The sequence below is a fragment of the Gymnodraco acuticeps genome, unplaced genomic scaffold (genome assembly GCF_902827175.1).
Source record: "Gymnodraco acuticeps unplaced genomic scaffold, fGymAcu1.1, whole genome shotgun sequence".
Taxonomy (NCBI): Eukaryota; Metazoa; Chordata; class Actinopteri; order Perciformes; family Bathydraconidae; genus Gymnodraco; species Gymnodraco acuticeps.
In genome coordinates this window covers 542-28,038 of record NW_022990025.1, presented here as the reverse complement: position 1 = coordinate 28,038, position 27,497 = coordinate 542, and the positions used below count along the sequence as shown (strand labels likewise).

General features: G+C 38.3%; 1 protein-coding gene across 1 annotated transcript in view; it reads left to right on the top strand.

The window, feature by feature from the left end:
- plcd3b (phospholipase C, delta 3b) overlaps nucleotides 1-16,689 on the top strand; it is a 75,844-nt gene extending 59,155 nt beyond the window's left edge. Inside the window, exons 15-16 of the mRNA XM_034214872.1 lie at nucleotides 585-734; nucleotides 14,676-16,689. Coding sequence (XP_034070763.1) covers nucleotides 585-734; nucleotides 14,676-14,824 — 299 coding nt within the window. The 3' untranslated portion in view covers nucleotides 14,825-16,689. The remainder of the gene's footprint in view (nucleotides 1-584; nucleotides 735-14,675) is intronic.
- Nucleotides 16,690-27,497: the final 10,808 nt, after the last annotated feature.

Below are 27,497 nucleotides of genomic sequence, written 5' to 3'. Positions count from 1 at the left end.
GGTGTGACCTGTCACTTTTGTATGCATACTAATGAGACGAACGCGGCATGTGTTTTACTACTAGTCTGTATCAGATCCGTTGCAGCCCCGTTTTTTTAGAGATTTGGGTATGGAGGAAAAGAGAGAGGGTTGTGTTTTCTGACACTTGGTGAGTTCCCTGACACACCGGGGACACATATTCATGTATAAAAGACGTACAAAAGTGCATTTTGCATGATAGGTCCCCTTTAATTGATAGTGTAAAATAACATCCAGTTTGGAATGGAAATTGATTATTTAAATGATCGATTTCCCTCTTTATCGTCACACACGGGTATGTATACAGCACTGCACACACTGTGATATTTACCCTCTGCATTTAGCTCATCCTAGTATCAGGAGCAGAGGGCAGCTTTTATACACACCACCTTGTGTGTAGTATGGTACATTTTTTTAAACATTTCTGGAGATGTCAATAAAGGGGAACTCTAACTTGGTGTACACTGAACAAACTGATGTACTATGTCAACACATTTCGTATAACTGTATTTTGAAGTTTTTTCGTTGTGGATAGGTCTGTCAGTAAGTGTTCCGGCTTGTTTCAGGTTTTAACCCCCGCTGGGACTGCACCTTCAACTTCACCATCCACGCTCCTGACCTGGCTCTGGTCCGCTTCCTGGTGGAGGACCATGACTACACCTCCAGCAACGACTTCCTGGGACAATACACCCTGCCTTTCTCCAGTCTGCGTACAGGTGTGTGTGGGGGAGGGGAGTTTGATGGTACCAGTGCAGTATGAGTAATCACCTGCTCTCCTGACCAGTGGTGGGATGTAACATATAAAGTAAAATATTGAATTACTTGTACTTTACTTGAGTGTTTTCTCATTCGGCCACTTTATACCTTTACTCTACTACATTTTGTTGGCAAATGTTTTACTTTTTACTCCACTACATTTATTTTACAGATTAAAGTGGACCTATCATGCTATATTTGAAAAATATATTGTAGGGCCATACCTATATAAAACATGTCTGTGAAGTTGTTTTTTTTCAAAATACCAAACAGATCACCCATTGTAGCCATCCCTCATACTGCTCAAACCCCTCTTTTGCAGCCCTGTTAGAGAAACGCAGATTGTGGGTCCTTAGCTTGAAAAAAAAAAAGAGGAGGCGGAGCTAATGCCTGATCAGAATTCTACCGGAGATAAAGTTACATTCGGTTGTGATAAAACGCCATCCTGTTTAAACCACGTCAAGGATTATTTCTGAAATAGTATGGAGCTCAAATGCTTTTTCTCTTGCAGGTTTATCACAAGGTGAGTTCTCTTTTTATTTCCTGCTTTTTAAACACAGGTTAGCTCTGTTAGCTTGCTAATGTAAACACAAATGTCCAAAACACATCAGGCATTGTTTCTGATAGCAACTTTCTGTGGGTCCGCCGCCGCTATGACGTCACAACGGATGGAATCTGTATCCGCTCGTTGTACACCCGTTTTTAAAAGATTTGGGTACGGAGGAAAAGAGAGAGGGTTTTATTTTCTGATGCTGTGTGAGTTCCCCGACGCACCGGGGACACATATTTATGTACAGATGTAGCGCTTCATTTCAGACGGGTCATTTTTCCGTGCGGGTCCGTGATCGGCACGGGGTGGGCCCCTGCTGAAAAGGAAAACCCCCCCGCAGGACTTGATACGCCCCCTTGATAAATAAATGTAATTTTAATTAAACCAGCTGCAATGGATCATGGATCCACCAGGGGGAGCCGTGAAAAGCTGCCACACTGGAACTCATGTGAAATAAACAGCTGATAGATCTACAGGTATCTGATAGGATATTTGTTAAGATCCATATGTCACGGATAGGATCATATTCTGTGCTAAATAAGAGACATGTAATCATTTACAAAACATCACCATGTTTTTATTTAACAAAATAATGTTGTTTAATTCACATAGGTGTAAGTACAAAACCATCGCTATGTTTTTTCATTAGGAAATGCAGCCCGGCTCAAACAAACGATTTTCAATCATCATCCTCACGATAATTTAATGTATCATATGTTCGCAAATTGAAATGAATGCACTAATACATGTAGTTTAATCCACGTGAGATTACAACAACAAAAATAATCGCTTTGTTTTTATATCACATCCGACCGGAGGAAAATGCAGCACGGCTCTCACTACCGATCATCCTAATCCCACGGGCAAACAATAATATGTACAGTGTTAATAGTTTACTGTATTATTAGTGTCTAATATTACTGCTATAACAATCACACATTGAGTTGTTAAAATCAGACCGTTGTTTTTTTTTAAACAGTCTGAATGAAACGGCAGCTCTCAGGTGATCAGGGGCCTCATTTATAACGCTGTGCGTAGGATTCACGTGGGAAGGTTGCTTACGTAGTAGAAATCCAAAAAATAGGTACAGAAATGTTCCGACATTTTCCGATTCACCAAACATTGCGTACCGGCGAGGAAAGTGCGTACGGCACTTCCTACGCCGGTTTCCCTTTATAAATCACAATCGACTCGAAATGCGGTGCAGCTTTTGCGGGCTTCACGTAACGCCCATATTTGCCTATAAATAGTCAAAGAAACGCCCATTCATTCATTTTGACTGACTTTATGAAGAAGATCGCAGGAAATGACGACAGAACAGCTAAAAAATACATCCCACACCGCGTCATATTTTGGTTATTTTGGGGAGGTCGAGATAAATCATATTGTTTGGTGGATGCAGTTTGAACCAGAGTAGCAGCATGGAGGTCGGATCGTCACCAAAATAAATAAAGAAGTGGTCCGAAAAAGGTTAATGATAAAACTAATACACATAGCCTTCCTCAGGCAGTGTGTTTGTACCGGGGACAGGAGACACCCCCTTGATGAGAAACTGTAAGAAATGATCGGGGGAATCCCTCCGGAGTGGAGTCATGACGACTGGATCTGAATTATTTGTTTGTATTTGGTGGTTTGTGTTCCAGCTTTCGTTCAGCAACTATATATCCATAATCCACCAGTTAAAGGAAATACAACTAATGTGTTGTGTTATATTAGCTGTACAATTTACCACATATGGTGTTCTTAGTTTCCATACCTCCTGTGTTTTACGAGCGACTTATCAAGTCTTGGCAAACGGCATAAAACACAATTAAACGTGATAGTATATAAAACCATGCTCGTATCTACAACCTATGGAAATGCAAAACGGCGTCAGTTTAGACGTAATTCTGTCCTCCTGCTTAACGCATCATTTATGAGAAAACATTTCATAACATTAACACAACATATTCTAGATGGTTTTAAATAACATATCCGTATTTATTTATTTCTCCAAGTTACGTTTTGTGTGCACTGAGGAGTCGCAAACAGGCGTTTGTTTAATCATTTTAAGATTGGCTTTAATCAATGTTTGAAAATGAATTATTCATATATGATAAGAGAGGTAACATTTTATTTATGGTATTATTTCCACATATTTCTCCATTCTTCCTTCTGCCAACGGTGTCGCAGTTTCTCGTCCCTCCCGTGTTTGTGCTTAGTGCGTACGCATGGGTTAGAGTTTGCGTGGAGGACCGCACATTTTCCCGTTAAGTTAGTATTTTATAAAACACAAACATTGCGTAGAATCTGGCGTACGCCATTTTTTGAGCGTATATCCCTTTGTAAATGAGGCCCCAGGTGTGTACCAGTGTTGGGACTAATGTGTTACAAACTAACGCATTACTGTAACGCAACTACCTTTTGCGGTAACTAATAACGTTACTAGTTACCTATTCCCATTCAGTAACGCCGTTATAGTTACTGTGATTGAAATGGGTTATACTGCGTTACATTATGTGATGGAACTGAACCGAATCTCCCTGCGGATGTAGCTTACAGGCGAATACAGCGATGTCCTCTCACAGTACCATGGAAAAGTGAAAGTGACCAGAGAGGAGTGATGATTGGTTAACGCGGGGTAACATTTCAGGGTAAGCCAATCAGAGACAGAGTTGGGCGGGTCTTGCCTTATGGGGAAAATACACAGACACACAAACACTTGCTAACACACACATATACACGGCAATGCTCACCACCAGCACACACACACACTATGGCAGATGCAAGTATCAGCGAGAGCGGCATCGCATTTACAACTTGGAGATATAACCACTATTTTCAATTTGTGGGGATAAAGGACGCACAAAATATTATGGTCAAATGTAAACTGTGTGCAGGACAAAAAGCATTGTCCACATCGAATAACAGCAATGCCAATCTCCTGGAGCACCTAAGTAATGTACATGAGGCTATAAAACTAGTCGCCAAAGACCCCACTGTCTCAACCACCGGCAGTGACCCAGATGGAGCAACACCATCTAAACAGCCAAAAAACGATTTTTTTAAATCGCCACATGTCACCCAGAGTCAACTAAACAGATTGATTGCTGAAAATTGTTTGTTTGTCTTCAGTGTCAGTCTGACAGTTTATTATTTATCTAATTGTTACTGCCAAAAGAGTGTAGTTCTTGTTTAATTGTTACACTGCCAAAATAGTGTAGTTGTTGTTAATGTGTACACTGTGGTGATTGACATTATTCACCCACGGATCTATGGGTTGGGGTATTGTTCTGCACGGACATTTTAGTGAACCGGACTTCCTGTTTCCGCCGGTCTTCGCTTCCCGGGAATGAAGTTGTTTACAATGGTTTTCAGATGCTAAATAAAAGTCTAGCTTGTACCTTTGATACCCCGCCTCCGACTCCCAACTCTCGGCACCACAACACTGCCAAAAGAGTGTAGTTGTTTTTATTTCATATTGCACTACTTAGAACTTGATTGTTGAGGCTACAATAAAGATGCCTGCTTTATTGTTATTGCACAGATTACAGGTAACGAAAATGAAATGCAACAAAATGCAGTTTAGCTTCTAACGGTGCAACAAGCAGTAAAGTGAAAAGTAATGTACACAATCTACAGAATAAAATATAGAATGAATTGAATGATGAATAAACAGTGAGGGGTATGAATACACTAGCAGCCTGTGAGCAGTATTAACAGTGTGTATGAATATGCTAAGATATATAAAGCATGAAAACGGTAAGCAGTGCAAGTATAGTATAAAATATATGGATATTAATTTGATGATAAACATTGTGGAACAATGATGACAAATGTGAATGGAAGTGGCGACGTAAAACTGACACAAAACAACAACAAACAAAAATATTTTGAGAAGCCCCCACCCCCCATGTTGCCTATGCTGTATGCTGCAAACTCTTTGTTTAAAACTAATTGGCCATCGGAATGTGTAGAGTAAGTCTCCAAAGGGGGAAGGTCACATTCCACAGCTCTCCCCCCCCCCCCCCCCCTCCTGTGATCTCCCAACCCCCAGTCTGTAGGTTTGTGTTCGCATATTTCAGTGTTAATTTTGGCATCTGTTTTTGATTTAGTCTTAGTCTTTAGACGAAAATGGTTATTAGTTTTAGTCACATTTTAGTCATTCCTATCCTTCGTAGTTTTAGTCTAGTTTTAGTCGACGAAAACTCAAAACGTTTTAGTCAACTTTTAGTCGATGAAAAATTACATTTTAGTCAACTTTTAGTCAAAATGTGTCTCTATACTCTCTGAACGCTCCGTCCCCGGCATATCTCTGTGTCCGCTGTAGCATGTCTGTTAGGCCCCGCACACAGAGAGACACAGGGAGATCGCTCTTCTGGAGTGAAGAGAGCGGAAATAATGATATTGCAAGTTAGAAACGTAAGATGCATTTTGACAGACAAGATGGACACTTGGGGGAAAATATGCTGCATTTTGAATGTCCGATAGTCCACCATTAACACCTTAGTCTCGTCTCATCAACGACAACTAAATATACATTTCGTCATAGTTTTCGTTATCAAGAATCTATTTTTAGCTCGTCATCGTCTCGTCTTACGGCCCGTCTACACTACAGGCGTCAAAAAATGCTTTCAACGCTTCGCCCATTCATTTGAATGGGGTGACGTAGGATATTTTTCGCCGAACTGCATTGTGGGTAGCATGGCAAGGCGTTGCAAGCATCGCGAGCGTCTATGGCGTCAAAAGTTGAACAACTGTTCAACTTTTGAGGCTCGATGCTTGCTCGAAGCTGGCGTCAGCCAATCAAATCCCGTTTTTGCAATTCCCGCCAGTACAAGCGCTAGCCAATCAAACCGCGTGCAAGCTGGGAGAGCCAGACCGCAGTTCATTTTCTCATATTCCAAACGAGAAATTACGGTAGCAAATCACCCGGTTCTTTCCGACCCGAACTATTTACCGGGATACAAACCGGAGGAACCAGGCATGGAGGGAGGTGGCAGAGACAGTGGGTGAAACTGGTAGGTTTTCGCCTGTTTGGGGATTTTATATCCAGTTTACTTCGTTTTAACATTGCTATTGCTTTGTATGTCGGGGGCGGGAGATTCATGTGATTGGTTGTTGGTCGCGTTGCTCGCAAAAAATCGCCAAGCTTCAGACACGCCCAGCTTCAAGCTTTTCGACGCCTGTAGTGTAGACGGGCCGTTAGTCATGTAAAAAAGGTTGTTGACGAACATTTTTCGTCATAGTTTTCGTTGACGAAATTAACACTGGCATATTTAAACTATCGCACTTTCTGTTGTTTCTATCGCGCATTGCCGGTATGAAAGGGTCTGTGCCGGAAATATCAAACATTTAATAAAAGTGAAAAACAATGAACAAGACTTAACGTATTCATCATAATTAATTATATTTATTCCGTTTGGATGTAGGATTTTTGACTTTGTTTAGAGCAGTGATCTTCTCTGCAGCAGAGAGCTAAGCGCTGTCAGACCGGACCTAACCCTGAAAAGTATTATCATCTGAAATTAATCATGTTATTAATATTAAATACATATAAGTATTTTTACAACTTGTATTTAGAAATACTCTGTTGTAATTATTGATGCATAAATGTGTTCATCCATTCAATGTGGCATCTGCTATAATGGGGTTAATGTATGATATTACTTAATAATACAATACATTATAATATATGATATGATAATTATATTTTAGTTTTATTAATTTCTTATTTCATAGTTTCTCATTATTATTATTTTTATTTGTATTGCTCATCTTATTTTTGATTTTATTAATCTGTGTGAATCTGTGCTATCCTGTTTTTCACTCTTACCCTGTTGCTGTTTGAACTACTGAATTTCCCCACGGGGATTAATAAAGGTCCATCTTATCTTATCTTAATGTATACGTTGATTTACTTCAATCTACTGTACTGTGTAAAAACACCCTAACAATATTACAAAAAATATACTGCATAAAGCAAACTATATACTTTATTTGATCTAAAACTGATGTTTTTTCATTATAGTAGCCTGTGAAAACCATAACAAATAAGTGATTAAATGCTACAGTATTCAGCAAACACAACTGCAGAGCTGCAAACATTGCAAACAGACTAAGTTCTACAACACCCAGTTGTCTTTGTGTATTTGTGAATGAAGCGCCATCTCATGGTTAAATCTTGTAATTGAACAAATGGGGAAATTTGGCTACGCCCTCTAGCAATTTGGCAACACCCCCAGCCACTGGGATCCGCTGGGCTTTTGACTGGGACACACCCATGTGAGTCCTATCTGGAGTGCTACATCTGTATAAAAGACATCACAAAGTGCATTTTGCATGATAGGTCCCCTTTAAGTTACTAATTACACTGCACATTTAGACTATAAAAACAAAATAGAAATTAACATTACAACTGATACATTATTATATTTTATTATAGGTTAAGCTAACCAGAAGTATAAAAAATAAGGGCAACATTCAGAATCTGAATCGGAATGGGTTTTATTACCATGTATGTTTACACATACGAGGAATTTGCTTTGGTATAAATGGTGCATACAGAGACCGAAAGAAGAAGAAGAAGAAGAAAAACAATGTGTAACAAATGAAAGATTAAGACAATATTTACACAAAGTATAATTATGTGGGAAACTTGCGTACATTGAAATATCATAAAATTTACAATACTACACTGAACAAAAATATAAACGCAACACTTTTGTTTTTGCTCCCATTTTTCATGAGATGAACTCAAAGATCTAAAACATTTTCTATATACACAAAATAACCATTTCTCTCAAATATTGTTCACAAATCTGAAAAAATCTGTGATAGTGAGCACTTCTCCTTTGCCGAGATCATCCATCCCACCTCACAGGTGTGGCATATCAAGATGCTGATTAGACAGCATGATTATTGCACAGGTGTGCCTTAGGCTGGCCACAATAAAAGGCCACTCTGAAACGTGCAGTTTTGCTTTATTGGGGGGGGTCCGAAAACCAGTCAGTATCTGGTGTGAGGGGTAGGATTAGGGTTAGGGGTAGGGTTAGGGTAATGTTGTGAATCGAGTGGCCTGTGTTCGTCGTCCATAACATACAGATGAAGCACTCCAGATCAGACTCAGATGGGTGTGTCCCAGTCAAAAGCCCAGCGGATGCCAGTGGCTGGGGGTGTTGCCAAATGGCTAGAGGGCGTTGCCCAATTTCCCCATTTGTTTAATTACAGGATTTAACCATAAGATGGCGCTTCATTCACAAAATACACAAAGACAACTGGGTGTTGATGAACTTAGTCTGTTTGCAATGTTTGCAGCTCTGCAGTTGTGTTTGCTGAATACTGTAGCATGTAATCACTTATTTGTTACTGTATGGTTTTCACAAGCTACTATAATGAAAAAACATCAATATTTTAGATCAAATAAAGTATATAGTTTGCTTTATGCAGTATATTTCTTGTAATATTGTTGGGGTGTTTTACACAGTACAGTAGATTGAAGTAAATCAACGTATACATTAAGATAAGATAAGATGGACCTTTATTAATCCCGTGGGGAAATTCAGTAGTTCAAACAGCAACAGGGTGAGAGTGAAAAACAGGACAGCACAGATTCACACAGATGAATACAATCAAAAATAAGATGAGCGATAAAAATAATAATAATGAGAAACTATGAAATAAGAAATGAATAAAACTAAAATGTAATTATCATATCATATATTATAATGTATTGTATTATTAAGTAATATCATACATTAACCCCATTATAGCAGATGCCACATTGAATGGATGAACACATTTATGCATCAATAATTACAACAGAGTATTTCTAAATACAAGTTGTAAAAATACTTATATGTATTTAATATGAACCCTTTGGAGTCGGCCGGCGTGATCAGATCACATGACCTGTTCAAGCCGGTGCCGCATAAAAACAACAGTCCGAACAACATTGCCGTGTGTTTCTGTCGAAAGTACTGGCTTGAAACTATATCCCAGTCTTTGTTTCATGCAAAAAGACCCAGTAAACACGGAGATACGATGATATAAATTTAATACATTTCAAAAGTATGAAAAATGGAAGCACATATTTTAATATCTTCGCCGTATTTGATCATTTTACGAAACGGAAAATACTGGAAACTGTAGATCCTGCTCAACAGGATGTATATGTGTATTTCTGTCGAAAGTACTGGCTTGAAACTATATGCCAGTCTTTGTTTCATGCAAAAAGACCCAATAAACACGGACATACGATGATATAAAGTTAATACAGATATATTTCAGAAGTATGAATAATGGAAGCACATATTTTAATATCTTCGCCGTATTTGATCATTTTACGAAACAGAAAATACTGGAAACTGTAGATTCTGCTCAACAGGATGTATATGTGTATTTCTGTCGAAAGTACTGGCTTGAAACTATATGCCAGTCTTTGTTTCATGCAAAAAGACCCAGTAAACACGGACATACGATGATATAAAGTTAATACAGATATATTTCAGAAGTATGAATAATGGAAGCACATATTTTAATATCTTCGCCGTATTTGATCATTTTACGAAACGGAAAATACTGGAAACTGTAGATTCTGCTCAACAGGATGTGTTTAACAGGGAGGGGGTGAGGTAATCAGGTAAACGGAGTGATACGAAACGAGACAAAAAGAGACGAAGAGGGACGGCGGGAGACTGCGATTGAAGTAAAGTGACAGACAAACATTGAGAATTTAGATATAGTTAGATAGATTTAGAGTTTTGAAGATTCAACTATGATGAAGAGAACTCTGAACGTGAGTCAAGCTTTAAGCTTGTTTTTTGACATGGAGGAGGAGGAACCTGTGATGTTGCCCTCTGTGTCGTATTGACAGAAACCGCTTTGAAGCGTGGCACAGATAAAGACAGAAAAAACTGATTTTTGTACATAATGTGTATATATATATTTGTATTATATTTATAATAACACTTTTGCCTTATCAGAATGAAATCCCATGCTACCTCAATCAAACTTTCACATTATCATAGTGACATCCCATGTATATATTTCCAGCTTTTAAATGGTTTCGTTGTGTATGTTTGTGTTACATATGAAAAATAATATCATTTTCAAAATCTGTTTTTACGTTTTTTTTTGTGATTTTGGGTCCAAAATGTTCATATAGTAGAAGATCACTGCTCTAAACAAAGTCAAAAATCCTACATCCAAACGAAATAAATATTATTAATTATGATGAATACGTTAAGTCTTGTTCATTGTTTTTCACTTTTATTAAATGTTTGATATTTCCGGTGGAAATGGTGGACTATCGGACATTCAAAATGCAGCATATTTTCACTCTTACACACATATATTCTCCTTTTACATACATACATCTTCACTCTTACACACATATATTCTCCTTTTACATACATACATTTTCACTCTCACACACGTATATATTTACACTCACACATTCATACATTTTGCTCTCATATTATCATATTTCAATGCACACATTCATATATTGTCACTCACACATTCATGCATGTTGTTCTCATATTCATATAATGTAATGCTCATATTTATACATTTTGCTCTCATGCGAAATCTACTAAAACAAAGTATGTCATGGTAGTGGTCAGCTGTTAAACACAAAAGTGTATCTTAAGGGCTGTAAATATAATAAGCCTGTTGTCAATTTTAGACACAGGCTTATTATATTTACAGCCCTTAATAACATTCATTTTCTGGACTCAATGTGTGTCTTGGCCGTTTTCTTTGTTCCAAGCAAACGAGTGCTTTTTGGAAGAGAGCTGTGGAATGTGACCCTTGGGAGAATTCCTCCACACATTCCGATGGCCAATTCGTTTTTAAAAAAGAGTTCGCAACACAGGACAGCATAGGCAACATGGGGGGTGGGGGCTGGTGAACGGTCTGGTCAATGTTTGTAAACACAATCCCCAGGATGTGTCCTAATCAGGAGCCGGGTAAATGAGAGACTGAGGAGCCCCCGAAAAACAGATCCCGAAATAACTCGTCCTGGTTTCCGCAGCAGATAGGCCTACAGTATGGTGTCTGTTATGTCAGTTATTTTAAATAAAACGTTGAAAACTGAACTTGAAAATGGTTTCCTCTTTTTATTTTATTTATCATTTTCGGGACGGGGAGATGTGTGTGATTAAAAATTAATTTGCAGAAATGTAAAGTGATCTAACTAAGTTCTATTCATATTCTTGACGGGAAGAGCAGTGTAAATTGGCCATATGCATTTGAAAAGCAATATAAATCACACAGTTATTGTACAATAGGCTATAAAAGCACCATTGATAACCATTACCTTTATCCAATTCAAACTTTGGACGGGAAAAAAGGAAGGTGTACATGGTTGGGCTATACTGTAGGCCCAGGGGCGGCGAGTGCTGTAGGCTAGGCTCCCAAATATTTGTGTAAGTGCATCCTGGTAAAATAAAAATATAATGTCTTTGACATTAGCGCTGCTATGCAGCCACCTGTGCCCTGTACCACGAAGCCAGTTCAACAGACCCTGGATATGCTTGAGTTATCTTAACTAACCCTAACAAACGCGATCTCGCTAAACGGTCCTACGGCGCTGGTTATTAACTCCGTAAATCAAGCCAGGGTTTCTCTCTCCAGCTGAGAGCGCGTTCACGTGAAAGGGGCGGGGTTAGCTACATTTGACCAATCACAAACAGGGACAAGTGTACTGACAGCGCAACATCATACTTCATTAATGAAAAGTAAACTAATATTAGACAAATATGAACTTTAAACATCCATGATGACTTAAACATATAATCCAGGATACAAGCCACATAGTTGCACCTGCAAGGAGAATACAGAACAACTCGTTAAAAAATAAACTACCGAGTGTTTGAAAGCGTACAACAGTTTTATGATACTGCCCCATCTAAAACACGAGGGGATCTGACTTTATTACATTTGAGTTGAGTGTTTCGTCAACTTAATGTGTTGCTTAAAATAATACGTCTGCATACAGTATATGTGACAATGTAACTAAGTGTTGCACGGCCAGATACGGCTCGAGAAGCTGACTCAGATAAGGACATATTGTGATATCGATGTGAGATCGATGATCTGATTGATGATGTGATGTCAGTGTGATATGAATGATAAGTGCGACACGTCGGCATCTTCTCTGCATACGGCAGTTTAAACTGCATTTCCTTTTTCCTGTAATATGACTTGATAGATTTAAACTCCGCACACTGAGCTCTGATCGGTCAGCAGGTGGTGCTTTCACTGAGTTGATCTCTTTTCTATAGACGCCGGAGGCGGGCAGCGTAAAATGAAAAAAAAAGTGATTTAGCCTTCCCAAACCTGAGCCTCACGCGCCGCCTATGTTAGGCCTACTGTATACTACAAAGGCCATTCAAGCTAGAGTTCTTCTGGAAATGTTCACATCAGGCACCTTCAAGTTAAACAATACTAAACAATTAACACAGTAGGCCTAAATTATGTGGATTAAACCACATTTATTTCGTTAAAAATAAACGAAATATGATTTAGTTTGAATGATTAAATGTCATTAGGCACCTTCAAGTTAAACAATCAGGTGCACACTTTAATGTGCCGCCACCTCCGGACTCGGCTTGACTCGGTTTAAAGAATGCACAAATGTGTTTAATCGTTTATGTCAGATATGTACTAAGTAGCCTAAATACATTTGTTCCTGCTCAAGATTAGATTCAACTTTATTGTTATTGCACATATTGCAGGTACTGAGACAACGAAATGCAGTTTAGCTTCTAACCAGGTGCAACAAGCAGCGAAAAGTAATGTGTACAATACTACAGTAAACAATTAACACAGTAAATTATGTGGATTAAAACACATTTATTTCGTTAAAAAGAAACTAAATATGATTTTGTATGAATGATTAAATGTAGGGTGAATTGCCCTAATGTGGGACATTTTTGCATTTCAGACTTCGGGAATATATTGCGATATGAAGCCGATACAATAAATCAAAATCCAGTACCATTCCGAAATCCCCAGTAATATTAGACACTAATAATACAGTAAACTATTAACACTGTACATATTATTGTTTGCCCGTGGGATTAGGATGATCGGTAGTGAGACCCGTGCTGCATTTTCCTCCGGTCGGATGTGATATAAAAACAAAGCGATTATTTTTGTTGTTGTAAACTCACGTGGATTAAATTTAGTGCATTAATTTCAACTCGCGAACATATGATAGACTACATTAAATGATCGTGAGGATGATGATTGAAAATCGTTTGTTTGAGCCTGGATGCATTTCCTGATCTAAAAACATAGCGATGGTTTTGTACTTACGCCAACGTGAATTAAACATTATTTTGTTAAATAAAAACATGGGGATGTTTAGTAAATGATTACATGTCTCTTATTTAGCACAGAATATGATCCTATCCGTGACATATGGATCTTAACAAATATCCGCTATATCAGATACCTGTAGATCAGCTGTTTATTTCACATGAGTTCCAGTGTGGCAGCTTTTTAATCACGGCTCCCCCTGGTGGATCCATTATCCATTGCAGCTGGTTTCATTATAATTAAATGTATTTATCAAGGGGGCGTTTCAAGTCCTGCGGGGGGTTTTCCTTTTCAGCAGGGGCCCACCCCGTGCCGATCACGGACCCGCACGGGTAGGCGTCTGAAATGGAGCGCTCCATCTGTAAGCCTGCCCATACCATAACCCCACCACCACCATGGGCCACTCAATTCACAACATTACCCTAACCCTACCCCTACCCCTCACACCAGATACTGACTGGTTTTTCAGACCCCCCCAATAAAGCAAAAATGCACGTTTCAGAGTGGCCTTTTATTGTGGCCAGCCTAAGGCACACCTGTGCAATAATCATGCTGTCTAATCAGCATCTTGATATGCCACACCTGTGAGGTGGGATGGATTATCTCGCCAAAGGAGAAGTGCTCACTATCACAGATTTTTTCAGATTTGTGAACAATATTTGAGAGAAATGGTTATTTTGTGTATATAGAAAATGTTTTAGATCTTTGAACAAAAGTGTTGCGTTTATATTTTTGTTCAGTGTATATACTACTGTATATTTAAAGTGGAGAGCTGTGCTGATCTACAAAGAGGTAGCGTGGAGCAATATTAAAAAGAACAAGAGAACCAGATATTGTTGAAGTTATGAACAAATTAATACATCGATAATTATAATAAAATCATTAAAACAAATATCTGATGTTTATATGTGCCTTTCTGCATGACGAGTACTTTTGCTTTTGGTACTTAAAGACTTTTACTTGTAGCTTTTCCACTTTAGTATTGCTAAGTAAATAAGCACTCCTTCCCTCCCTGCTCCTGACCTCCTCTCCTTTCTCTCTACAGGGTATCGTCACGTCAGGCTGCGCAAAGTGGACGGTTCCAGCCTCTCGCCCTCCTCCCTCTTCGTCCATCTGAAGGTGACCCCCTGTGAGAGCAGCCCCTCCAAAGCATCAGCCAAGTCACCGGCCAAGGCTTCAGCCAAGAGACCCTAACCTGGTCTCTGCCATGGATGAAGCAGGAAGCCTGGACATATCTGCCAGGACCCAGACCAAAGAAACGCTGAGGTCCTGACTCTTTTACACTCGTGAAAAAAGAGAATTGTGTCTCTTCAAACCCCTTTTCAATGACAACCAGACAGCAGGAGTCTAATCTGCTGCCTCCTGACCAAAGTTTGGTGCTAGATTTTGTCCCTACATACGACTCCGAGCTAACCTCAAACTTGTTAAGTTTTGTGCTTTCTGAAGGAACAACTTCTTTTGAATTTATTGTATCTTATTTAAGTATTTTTTAAATCAAAATAGTCTAGAAATGCCTGCTGTTAGTGACTCAAGAATGACTGAATTATGAAGTAATTTTCTACAAACAGTCCTCGGCTGTGACATGTAGCATGTGTTATATATTCAATGCACCTGTGGAACCCAGGTTATAATCTGCTGTCTACAGGCACTACAGTAACCTGTTCACTGTAAATCTGTATACATTCATCAAGAAGACCCTATCCTAATACAGCTGATACTGGGTTCCAATGTGAAAACATATGGCAACATATTTACTGAATCAGGGTTATTTGTTTGAAGATGTTACTGTACCATGATGAAGAACAGTTCCAGCCTGTCCGACACGTGCTGTTCAAATGAAGTTTTAATCCCATCCCAGTACTTTTATAATGTTGTGTTAAAGGGAATACATATTTTTAAGGGATAACGTTTTTATGAAATGTTTGATTCACAGTGACTGTATTTTAGCTCCACAATCTACATCATGTTTTTATCAGTGAATGACCAAACTATATTATTAAGTAGAATATAGAGTTGTTATATTATAGAATCTGCTCGGTTATGCAATAGTGAAATGATGATGTGCACTAGATAAATCTGCTTCCTTATGTTAGTGCGTTAGATGATATATATATATATATATATATATATATATATATATGTAGATGCTTCATTGGGGCAAGAGTTGTCTTTGTGTACTCTGTGTTTAGCACCGTGCAGGGGTGGGGGATTTCACTGTGACATGAGACTTTATTAATGTAAGAGTTTGAAGAGATGTTAGATGTCAACTCATCGACTGTGGAGACAGAGTTGTATACAGTGCTGTATACAACTTAAGGACGGGTGTTTTGTAGGATTTGGTTTTAGAACATTCATATTTTGTTTACACATGAAAACAAACAACTATGAACATTTTATATTAAGATAATCTCACAGATCATTTAATGAATTGATTGACTTTTTATCAGGACAGGGAATTAGCCTAATTAAGACATTCTCCAAGCATGTGTGAAATGCTTGCTCTACATGGGGGAAATAATAAAAATATCTTTGTCATCATGAGAAGAATACAAAAAAATAGTTTTGTCAGATGAATCATACCTGCTGAGACATGACATTGTCTTGTGGAAATGGGCTCAAATGTGACGTTTTAGAGCCATTGCCAATTGCCAACACATTTTAAATAACATTTCTCCCTGTGTCCAACAATATTGCAATTACTCACTTGAATCAGGAGCTAACTTTTCCTAAATAAATGTATTGTTAAGACAATTTTTAGCTGTAGCAATGAAAACACAAATTGTAACTGTACAATTCAAAGTATTGACTTTGTTGTTATTTTATTTATTGGATTTTGAAGTATTATTATTTGCTTTTGTCATGTACCAGCTGTAAATGAACCTGATGTTATTTATCGATACAGGTAATATATTCACAATGATAGAATAGAAATGTAATTCTGGAAATGTTTGAACAAAATGAAGAACCTCACAATGCCACACAGTGTTAGAGTGACTGAGGTCCAGCTCTCCACCAAACTGACTTTTTTTACAGGGTAAAAATAAAAGAAGTACAAGTTATATTGCTCCTGCTTGTATTTTTCAGTCAAGTGTATACATGTGTGTGGGATTGGGTAAATGTTGTGTAGAAGGGAAGGAAGTCAATTTACCCATGTTCCATTTATATTAGTATTTTACTCTCAGATCTTTGGGACGTTTTTGATATTTCTTTTGAAAAATGCACATGTGCATAACAGCATTGCTTACAGGTATTACACAATAAACTCATAAGATCAATACAAATGAGAGAAATAAACTAATCAGAAAAAAGACGAGGCATTTAAATACAAAAATAAAGTAAACAGAAAATAAAATGAAATAAATATACCTACGTTTTTTATTTTCAATTATACTAAACACTTTTGTTGCACAGTTATTTTGCATTAACTACAGGGCTTTCATAAATTAAATAAACTCATTATAAAAATGTAGTTTTCAGGTAACGTAGATTTGTGTATATAACATTTACATAGAATAATAATTTAGTTTAAGAAACTATAATATTTGCGTTGCAACAGCCTCGACCAGGGGGGGCCACACTCCATTTGATACATGTTGATAAAATGACAGTAAATTCAAAATGTATTGTCATATATAATTTCTACTTCTACTACACTACATCTCAGAGAAAAACATTTCATTTTTTACTGCACTACATTTGTCTGATAGCTAATTACTTTTTCAGATTATACTTTTTAATCTCTCCAGAGAAAATATTTTAGAGAAATTTATCATTTTAATGGAGGTAAAAGTGCTTTTTCTCAGGTCTTCTGCAATGGTTTTTGTTTGTCCTTTGTGCATGATTTGATACATTATTTGTTCATGTATTAAAGCATGGGAACATGTAGATCACTTAGATGAAATACAAAACCGAAGAAGTAATTTAACTGTTTGGATATGGAATGACTGTAAATGCTACTGAGTAACCATGATCATTTTCTGTTCTGTTCCACATGTGCTGCTGTCTCTACTGTCACTAACTATGTTTAGACTAAACATGTGATATAATGAAATAACATTACATTACATTACATGTCACTTGTTAGACGCTTTTATCCAAAGCGACTTACATACTCAATACTGTGGGCAATCCCCACAGGAGCAATTTGTGGTGAAGTGTCTCAGGGACACAACGACATGCTGGCTGCAGTGGGGTTTGAACCTGCACCATACGCCTCCCAAATAAGATCATGTTAACTTCACAGTGACTCTGCGACCTCCATCCTATTCATTTAAACTCCTTCTCTTTAAACTGCTGTAACCAGTGGTGGTTCTAAAGTTACTTGGGGGGCTGGGATGGGGCCAATAATTGAATGAGAGGAGCACATTTAATGCGGGAAAAAGGAGACAAAGACAATCTTCAAGATCTTAAAATGTTTAGTTTAGTATAGCGCATACAAAAATATAAATGACATAATTGTTCATTTAGTAACAGAGTTTGTGTCTACATTACTGGAAAAAACCAACATCTACAGCAGGGGTACTGTTAACATTCAGGTAAATGTGTTACCAATTCGTGTTATTTGTTGTGCATGACCGGAAGCCAATAGCGTAACAGGTTAAAGGTCATGATGGGTATAAATAAAGCCACGCCTCCAATGGGAGAGCCCGTTGAATGAAATGTCACTGTCTCTGATGTTTCGTTATTCCTCCGCTTATTTGGATGCTAAACAGCAATGAAGTTATGCTTACTCTGCTAACAGGTTATGGGCCCAGAGACACCCAAATAAGTATTTCCGGCGTTTGTCCACTGATGGAAAGTCGCAACGAAGCACGTGTGGTGGATTAGCAAGCTAAGCTAACGCCATGAGCAGGTTGGGAGCAGGATCCAGTAGCCGCTGGTCTCGGCTAGTGTTTGACGGGGATGAAAAGAACTATGAACTGTGGGAGACGAAATTCTTGGGCCATCTTCGCTTACAGGGACTGAAGAATACTATTTTAAGGAGTCCTACGGACATAATTGAGGAAGATGAAGAGGCGGACGATGAAGGGAAAAATGAAGAGGCTTATGCAGAGCTTATCCAATTTCTTGATGACAAAAGTTTGTCCCTTGTAATGAGGGAGGCGGCGGATAATGGTCGGCAGGCATTGAAGATTTTAAGAGACTATTATGCTGGCAAAGGTAAACCACGTATTATCAGCCTATATACTGAACTGACATCACTCCTAAAGTCAAGCAGTGAAAGTGTGACGGAGTATATAATACGTGCAGAGACCGCCATCACCGCTTTGAGAAACGCGGAGGAGAAATTAAGTGATGGGCTTCTTGTAGCAATGGTTTTGAAGGGACTGCCAGAATCATTTAAACCATTCGCCATCCACATCACGCAAATTGACCGGACAATAAGTTTTGCGGAATTTAAGACTAAGCTCCGCAGCTATGAGGATACTGAGCGAATGCGCACACCGCCACCAGAGGACAACGTCATGAGGGCGCGGGAGCAGTTGAGACCGAGACGACCCTCTGTTCCAAGAGCATGGGATAAAGGAACCAAGTGTGCGGACATTGTTTGTTACAGGTGCGGCCTGAGTGGACACAAGGCCGGAACGTGCCAACGTAAGCTGTGGTGCAGTCATTGTAAAAGCAACACGCATCGGGATGTGGCCTGCAGGCGGAAGCAGCGACGGGAGGACGACGCGCGGAAAGCTTCGGATGAAACAACTGGCGAGGAGTATGCTTTCCGAGTCAACGACGTGGACAACAAGGTCCAGCCAGGGCACAGCATCACCGAGAGAGGACTGATGGTGGACACAGGGGCGACTTCACATATCGTCACGGATGTAACAAAGTTCAAGAGGTTTGATGATGACTTCCAGGCTGAATCCCACTGTGTGGAATTAGCTGATGGTACCAGGTGCAATGGTGTAGCAGAAGGAAGAGGGGACGCTGTTGTTATTATGGTGGATAGCATGGGGAAAAGACACAAAACAACCCTGAATAAGGCGTCGTACCCCCAAGACATTTTTTCTGTGAAAGCAGCTACTACCAAAGGAGCAACGGTAACCTTCGAGCAGGGCAAAGACGTCCTGCAACACAAAGACGGTACACATTTTCACATTTATGAATTGAACAGACTTTATTTCTTGAACACAGTAAATGATGAATGTGATGACCAATGCAACTGGTGTTATGATTTACAGACATGGCATGAGATCCTAGGGCACTGTAATTATGATGATATTCAGAAGTTACAGAATGTTGTTAAAGGCATGTCAGTTAAGGGTAAGGTAAACAAACCTCCACATTGTGATGGAAGTTTACCCAAACCAGGAACAGGGAGCCTGATGTAAGAGCCAGAGCAGCTCTAGAGCTGGTGCACACAGATATAGCAGGACCAGTAGATCCGCAATCCAGAGAAGGCTTTAAGTATGCTTTATCATTCACAGATGATTACTCCAGTGCAGTGTTTGTGTATTTCCTTAAAAACAAAAGTGACACAGTGCAAGCAACAGAGAGATTTCTGGCCGATACTGCCCCATACGGGAAAGTAAAATGTATCAGGTCAGACAATGGCACAGAGTTCACAGGGAAACATTACCAAGCATTGCTATGCAGTAATAAGATTAGACATGAAAAGTCAGCACCGTACTCCCCACATCAAAATGGCACTGCTGAGAGGAATTGGCGCACACTTTTTGACATGGCCAGGTGCATGCTTATAGAAAATGAGATGCCAAAAAGTATGTGGACCTATGCAGTACAGACAGCAGCCGTAGTAAGGAATAGATGCTTTAACAACCGCACAAAACAGACACCTTACTTTATGCTGACAGGTAGACGACCTAACCTGTCCAGAATGCACAAGTTTGGGTCAGTGTGCTATGCCTATAAGCAAGACAAAAAGAAACTGGACTCAAGGTGTGAGGAGGGAATTTTTGTTGGATATGACAAAAATAGTCCAGCCTTCATGGTCTATTTCCCTCACAGTGGAAAAGTGCAAAAATCTAGACTTGTGAAGTTTGTGACCAAGACCAATTCAGAAAGAGAAACACAAACAGAAACTGTCTCTGATGATGACTTTGAGGTACAGAACAAATCTGGCAAAATCAAGTGTGATACTAACGTTAGTCCAGTATCTATACCTGTGGTAACAGAGACAGAAGACGACAACAGTGAGCTTAGGCGTTATCCTTCAAGAGTGAGGAAGAAGCCAGCTTACTTATGTGCCAGTGTATGTGGTAAGTGTAGAGGAAACTTCTGTGTAGCTATGCAGTGGGAGTCACCGACTCAGGAAGGAGACACGGTAGGAGCAGTAGCTTTGATGTCAAACACTGGTGGTTTATTTGGAGTTACGGCCGGAGGATTCACATCACAAGTCCAAGAGTCAGAGGTTCTGACTTCACGGTAGAGTTGCCACGTCAATTCTGGAGAGCCTCTCTCTTGCCAGCCCATCTAACTGGTTTCGCAGAGAGTAAACAACATATTTGAGAAGATAGCCTAAACAGTGTGGGAACACTGAGCTACTTGCCTCGGACACCTATGACCTCGAAGATTTCACCTTGGAGTCCACAAATACAGAGAAGGAAGTGTCCCAGTGTACCCACAACACAGACCATCTGTATCCCAGTATTGACCGGTCACAGAATGGGAACAATAACATTATTGGCTAAGCAGCCTGTGTCCTTAAAGAAGGTAAACAGACATCAAGGTTTGTCCTGTATGTCACATCTTGGCGTCTATGACAATTATTTCCATAACAGTAAGGAAAGTGAGGATCAGCTACTGACAAATATTGACTATTGTTACAGATTAATGTGCAATATCCCTTTAACATTTAGGGAAGCTGTAACTTCATCTGAGTCAAAACAATGGGTTATTGCAATGGATGAGGAAATGCAATCACTAAAAGAAAATGATACATTTATCCTGACCAACTTACCTCAGAGTGAGAAAGCAGTGGGGGGTAAATGGGTGTATGATATCAAAACCAATGTTGATGGGTCCGAAAGATACAAGGCACGATATGTAGCCAAGGGATACAGTCAGAAGAGGGGCGAAAACTATGATGAGACATTTTCACCTACCGCTAACCTCACCAGTATCAGAGTGTTAATGCAAAAAGCAGCACAGGAAAATCTGATTTTACACCAAATGGATGTTAAAACTGCTTACCTACATGCACCAATAGACTGTGAGATATACATGGAACAGCCAGAAGGTTTTGAGGTCAAATCCAGTAAAGGTGAAAAGTTGGTGTACAAGCTAGAAAAGTCACTATATGGGCTTAAACAGTCAGGCAGAAATTGGAACAAAATGCTGCATGAGTATCTGAGTGAAAAAGAGTTCCTACAGAACCCGGCTGACCATTGTGTTTACACAAAAGAAACTGGAAACTGGAAAGTGATAATGATAATATGGGTTGATGACATAATCATTGCAGCTAGTGATAACAATGCATTGAAAGTTGTTAAGGAGATGCTCACAGCTAAAATCAGGATGAAAGACTTGGGGAAACTAAAACATTTCCTGGGCATTGATTTTGATCAAACTGATTCATGTGTAAAGATGTCACAGAAGAAATATGTGAACAAAATACTTGAAAGGTTTAACATGCAGGATTGTAAACCGAGAGCGACACCCTGTGAGCAAAAACTGAACTACTTAGATGATGCTGTACCGATGAAGGATGTTAGAATGTACAGAGAGGCAGTAGGTAGCCTGATCTACCTGGCTGTGTGCACGAGTCCTGATTTGAGTTTTGTTGTCAGTAAACTGTCCCAGTATTTTTCTGAGCCGACAGAAGAGCAATGGACTACTGTAACACATGTACTGAGATATTTGAAAGGTACAATCGACAGGGAACTGTGTTACCGGAAAAGTAAGAGTGAAAAACTGGGCTTACAAGCATACAGCGATGCAGATTGGGCTGCTGATCTAACCGACAGACCTAGTATGTCAGGTTATTGTGTTAGCCTTAATGAGAGCGGGCCACTGGTTTCCTGGAAAACAAAAAAGCAGCCAACTGTCGCGTTATCAACTTGTGAAGCTGAGTATATGGCTTTAGCAGCTACTATGCAGGAGTGTATGTACTTAATACAACTACTAGAAGGCATTGACAAATGTGAATATACACTACCTACGATTTACGAAGACAACCAGGGCACAATAGCGTTGGCAAAGAATCCTGTTAACAGACAGAGATGCAAGCATATTGACATTAAGTATCATTTTCTGAGGTCTACTGTGGAAGGGGGAAAAACAAATCTGATTTATTGTCCAACAGACCAGATGGTGGCAGATGTTATGACAAAACCTGCACCAAAGTTTAAGTTGATTAAGTTTGCAAAGTTTATGTTTGGAGAGTAACAATTTCTGTAAGGTAGAGAACCTTATAATGTTTTTATTTGTTAAAAAAAAAAGCAACAACAACAAAAAAAACACAAATGTGATATCAAGTGGGGGTGTTAACATTCAGGTAAATGTGTTACCAATTCGTGTTATTTGTTGTGCATGACCGGAAGCCAATAGCGTAACAGGTTAAAGGTCATGATGGGTATAAATAAAGCCACGCCTCCAATGGGAGAGCCCGTTGAATGAAATGTCACTGTCTCTGATGTTTCGTTATTCCTCCACTTATTTGGATGCTAAACAGCAATGAAGTTATGCTTACTCTGCTAACAGGTACTCAAATACAAATCTTAAAGGTCCAAAAAATGTTTTTCAATGTTTCCTTCAGCCCTGTTTTTACTGATAAATCACTCATGATTTCAACAGGTTTTCACATGAACAATTATACAGAAGACAGCACATTATACATCGACATACATGAAGCTTCTGTATCTTCCGTATGTTGCAACTGACAAACGACATGAACAACTGAAGACACAGTATAGCCATAACATACTTTAAATAACTTGTATTTATAATAATGTATATGTAATATTGTGAGTGAAGTGTGTGCAGTGATGAGTGTAAAACATGTAGTGTGGATCAGTATGGCTGTAAATAACAAAAAAAAGGGATTAATCAGTCTTCCTCCTGCTCTGCTTCAAAAAATGCCTTATGAATGGCAAATCTCAGCCTTGTCTTCATCCATCCTTACACTTTGGATGTGTAATGTCACACATCCAAAGTGCCATTAAGTGACTCTTAATGGCACTTTGGGATTGTGACGCTATTTCAGTGAAACAATGCAGTTTTGAACATTTGACAGATTTATGCTTAATTCTCTCAAAAAGTTACGGAAAGATACACTTTTGTGGATAAAAGCTGAACACTAGATAATGAAGTACTTTGTTTTAGTATATTTCGTTAAGAATGTAACTCTTAATGGCACTTTGTGATTTTTACGCTTTTTCAGTGAAACAATGCCGTTTTGAACATTTGACAGATTTATGTTTAACTCTCTCAAAAAGTTACTGAAAGATATTCCTTTTTTTACACATTTGAAAGATTTATGCTTGATTCTCTTAAAAAGTTACTGAAAGATACACTTTTGTGAATAAAAGATGAAAACTAGAAAATGAAGTACTTTGTTTTAGTAGATTTCGTTAAGAATGTGACTCTTAATGGCACTTTGTGATGTTGACGCTATTTCAGTGAAACAATGCCGTTTTGAACATTTGACTGATTTATGTTTAAATCTCTCAAAAAGTTACTGAAAGATACACTTTTGTGAATAAAAGATGAAAACTAGAAAATGATTTGTGTTATAGTAGATTTTTGTTAAGAATGTGAAACTCAATGGCAGTTTGTGATGATGCTATTTTAGTAAAACAATGCCGTTTTTAACATTTGACAGATTAATGCTTAATTCTCTCAAAAAGTTACAGAAAGATACACTTTTGTGGATAAAAGATGAACACTAGATATTTTCGTTATTAGGTTTTGTTAAGAATGTGACTGTTTATGGCACTTTTTGATTTTGACTCTATTTCAGTGAAACAATGCTGTTTTAACATTTGACAGATTTATGCTTGATTCTCTCAAAAAGTTACTGAAAGATACACTTTTGTGGATAAAAGCTGAAAACTAGAAAATGAAGTACTTTGTGTTTGTAGATTTCAATAAGGATGTGACTCCTAATGGCACTTTGGGATTTTGACGCTATTTCAGTGAAAAAATGCAGTTTTGAACCTTTGACAGATTTATGTTTAATTCTTTCAAAAATGTACTGAAAGATACACTTTTGTGGGTAAAAGCTGAATACTAGAAAATGAAGTACTTTGTGTTTGTAGATTTCAATAAGGATGTGACTCCTAATGGCACTTTGGGATTTTGACGCTATTTCAGTGAAAAAATGCAGTTTTGAACCTTTGACAGATTTATGTTTAATTCTTTCAAAAATGTACTGAAAGATACACTTTTGTGGGTAAAAGCTGAATACTAGAAAATGAAGTACTTTGTAATATAAAAGATTTGTGTTAAGAATGTGAAACTCAATGGCAGTTTGTGATGATGCTATTTCAGTGAAACAATGCTGTTTTGAACATTTGTCAGATTAACGCTTAATTCTCTCAAAAAGTTACGGAAAGATACACTTTTGTGGATAAAAGCTAGATAATGAAGTCCTTTGTTTTAGTATATTTCGTTAAGAATGTGACTCTTAATGGCAGTTTGTGATTTTGACGCTATATCAGTCAAACAGTGCCGTTTTGAACATTTGAATGAGTTATGCTTAATTCTCTCAAAAAGTTACGGAAATATATATGTTAGAGCCAGTCATTTGATTTGATAAGAAAGGCCCCCTAATTGTGACGTCTGTAGTCAACGCACTATAAAGGACTACAATTCCCACGGCGCCGGTGCTAACGCCACAGTGATGGGCAACCTGTTGAGAGACGCCGTCGAGGAACAGTTTTTAAACGTACTCAATCGTACTCGTAACCGTACACACAAACCGTACAAGTACCATTTAAGTTGTGAAGTTATCAAGAACGAAAGAATAACTAAGTTGTGTTGTTTTATTTGAGTTTTGCCTATTTCTTTTGAATATTGTAAAGGCCTATTTTTCTTTGTTGCATGTGCAAAAGTTTGTTACTTCATTTTGAGCAAACACATCGCAACATCTTCTAAACCATCGGAGGCCAAGCAACACTTCAAACTGTGAGTACTTTAAGGAAATAAACGAGTTAGAACTGTCTGTTTAAGGCGTCTATTGGCTTGGTGGAAAAACAAAGGAAGGAAGCCACGACAATATACTTTTGTGGATAAAAGCTGAACACTAGATAATGAAGTCCTTTGTTTTAGTATATTTCGTTAAGAATGTGACTCTTAATGGCAGTTTGTGATTTTGACGCTATTTCAGTGAAACAATGCCGTTTTGAACATTTGACAGATTTAAGTCAAATGTTCTCTCAAAAAGTTACTGAAAGATACACTTTTGTGAATAAAAGATGAAAACTAGAAAATGATTTGTGTTATAGTAGATTTGTGTTAAGAATGTGAAACTCAATGGCAGTTTGTGATGATGCTATTTCAGTGAAACAATGCCGTTTTGAACATTTGACAGATTTATGCTTAATTCTCTCAAAAAGTTACTGAAAGATACTGTTTTGTGTATATAAGATGAAAACTAAAAACTTAAGTACTCTGTGTTAGTAGATTTCGTTAAGAATGTGACTCTTATTGGCACTTTGTGATTTTGACGCTATTTCAGTAAAACAATGCCGTTTTGAACATTTGACAGATTTATGCTTACTAATTTCAAAAAGTTACTGAAAGATACACTTTTGTGGATAAAGGCTGAACACTAGATATGTTTGTTATTAGGTTTTGTTAAGAATGTGATTTTGTATGGCACCTTGTGCGCTATTTCAGTGACACAATGCCGTTTTGAACATTTGACAGAGTTATGCTTGATTCTCTCAAAAAGTTACTGAAAGATACACTTTTGTGGATAAAAGCTGAAAACTAGAAAATGAAGCACTTTGTTTTATTAGATTTCGTTAATAATGTGACTCTTAATGGCACTTCGTGATTTTGATGCTATTTCAGTGAGACAATGCCGTTTTGAACCTTTGACAGATTTATGTTTAACTCTGATTTAGAACCCATGAAAAGAGCTTGAATCAAGGGTGCTCATCGAATGCAGTCGGTACAAATAGAGTTTTGCACACGGCTCTCACTTCCAGCACAGCCTGCTTCACAGCATGTTGTAGCCCAGGAAAACAGATTGCATTGTGGGTACATGAGTGTTAAAAGTGCATTAAACTGTTTTATTTCAAATAAACATTTTTTTAAAGGAATTTCAAATAAAAAAATGTATAAAATTAATAATTAATTACATTTTAAAGGAAAGTATTCATGCAGCCCCTCCATACCGTTAATAATTATTAAAATTCATTTACAGGGCAGGTTTTTCCAGGGAAAACCACCTATTTCCTGCTGCTGCTGCTGCTGCTGCTGCTGCTGCTGCTGCTGCTGCTGCTGCTGCTGCTGCTGCTGCTGCTGCTGCTGCTGCTGCTGCTGCTGCTGCTGCTGCTGCTGCAGGAAATAGGTGGTTTTCCCTGGAAAAACCTGCCCTGTAAATGAATTTTAATAATTATTAACGGTATGGAGGGGCTGCATGAATACTTTCCTTTAAAATGTAATTAATTATTAATTGTATTTAATTGTATACATTCCTGTCCATTTCATGTACATTTCATGTACATTTCATGAGTAGTCAAATGTGGATGAAATGGACAGATTCCTGTTCATTTCATGTACATTTCATGAGTAGTCAAATGTGGATGAAATGGACAGATTCCTGTCCATTTCATGTACATTTCATGAGTAGTCAAATGTGGATGAAATGGACAGATTCCTGTACATTTCATGAGTAGTCAAATGTGGATGAAATGGACAGATTCCTGTACATTTCATGTACATTTCATGAGTAGTCAAA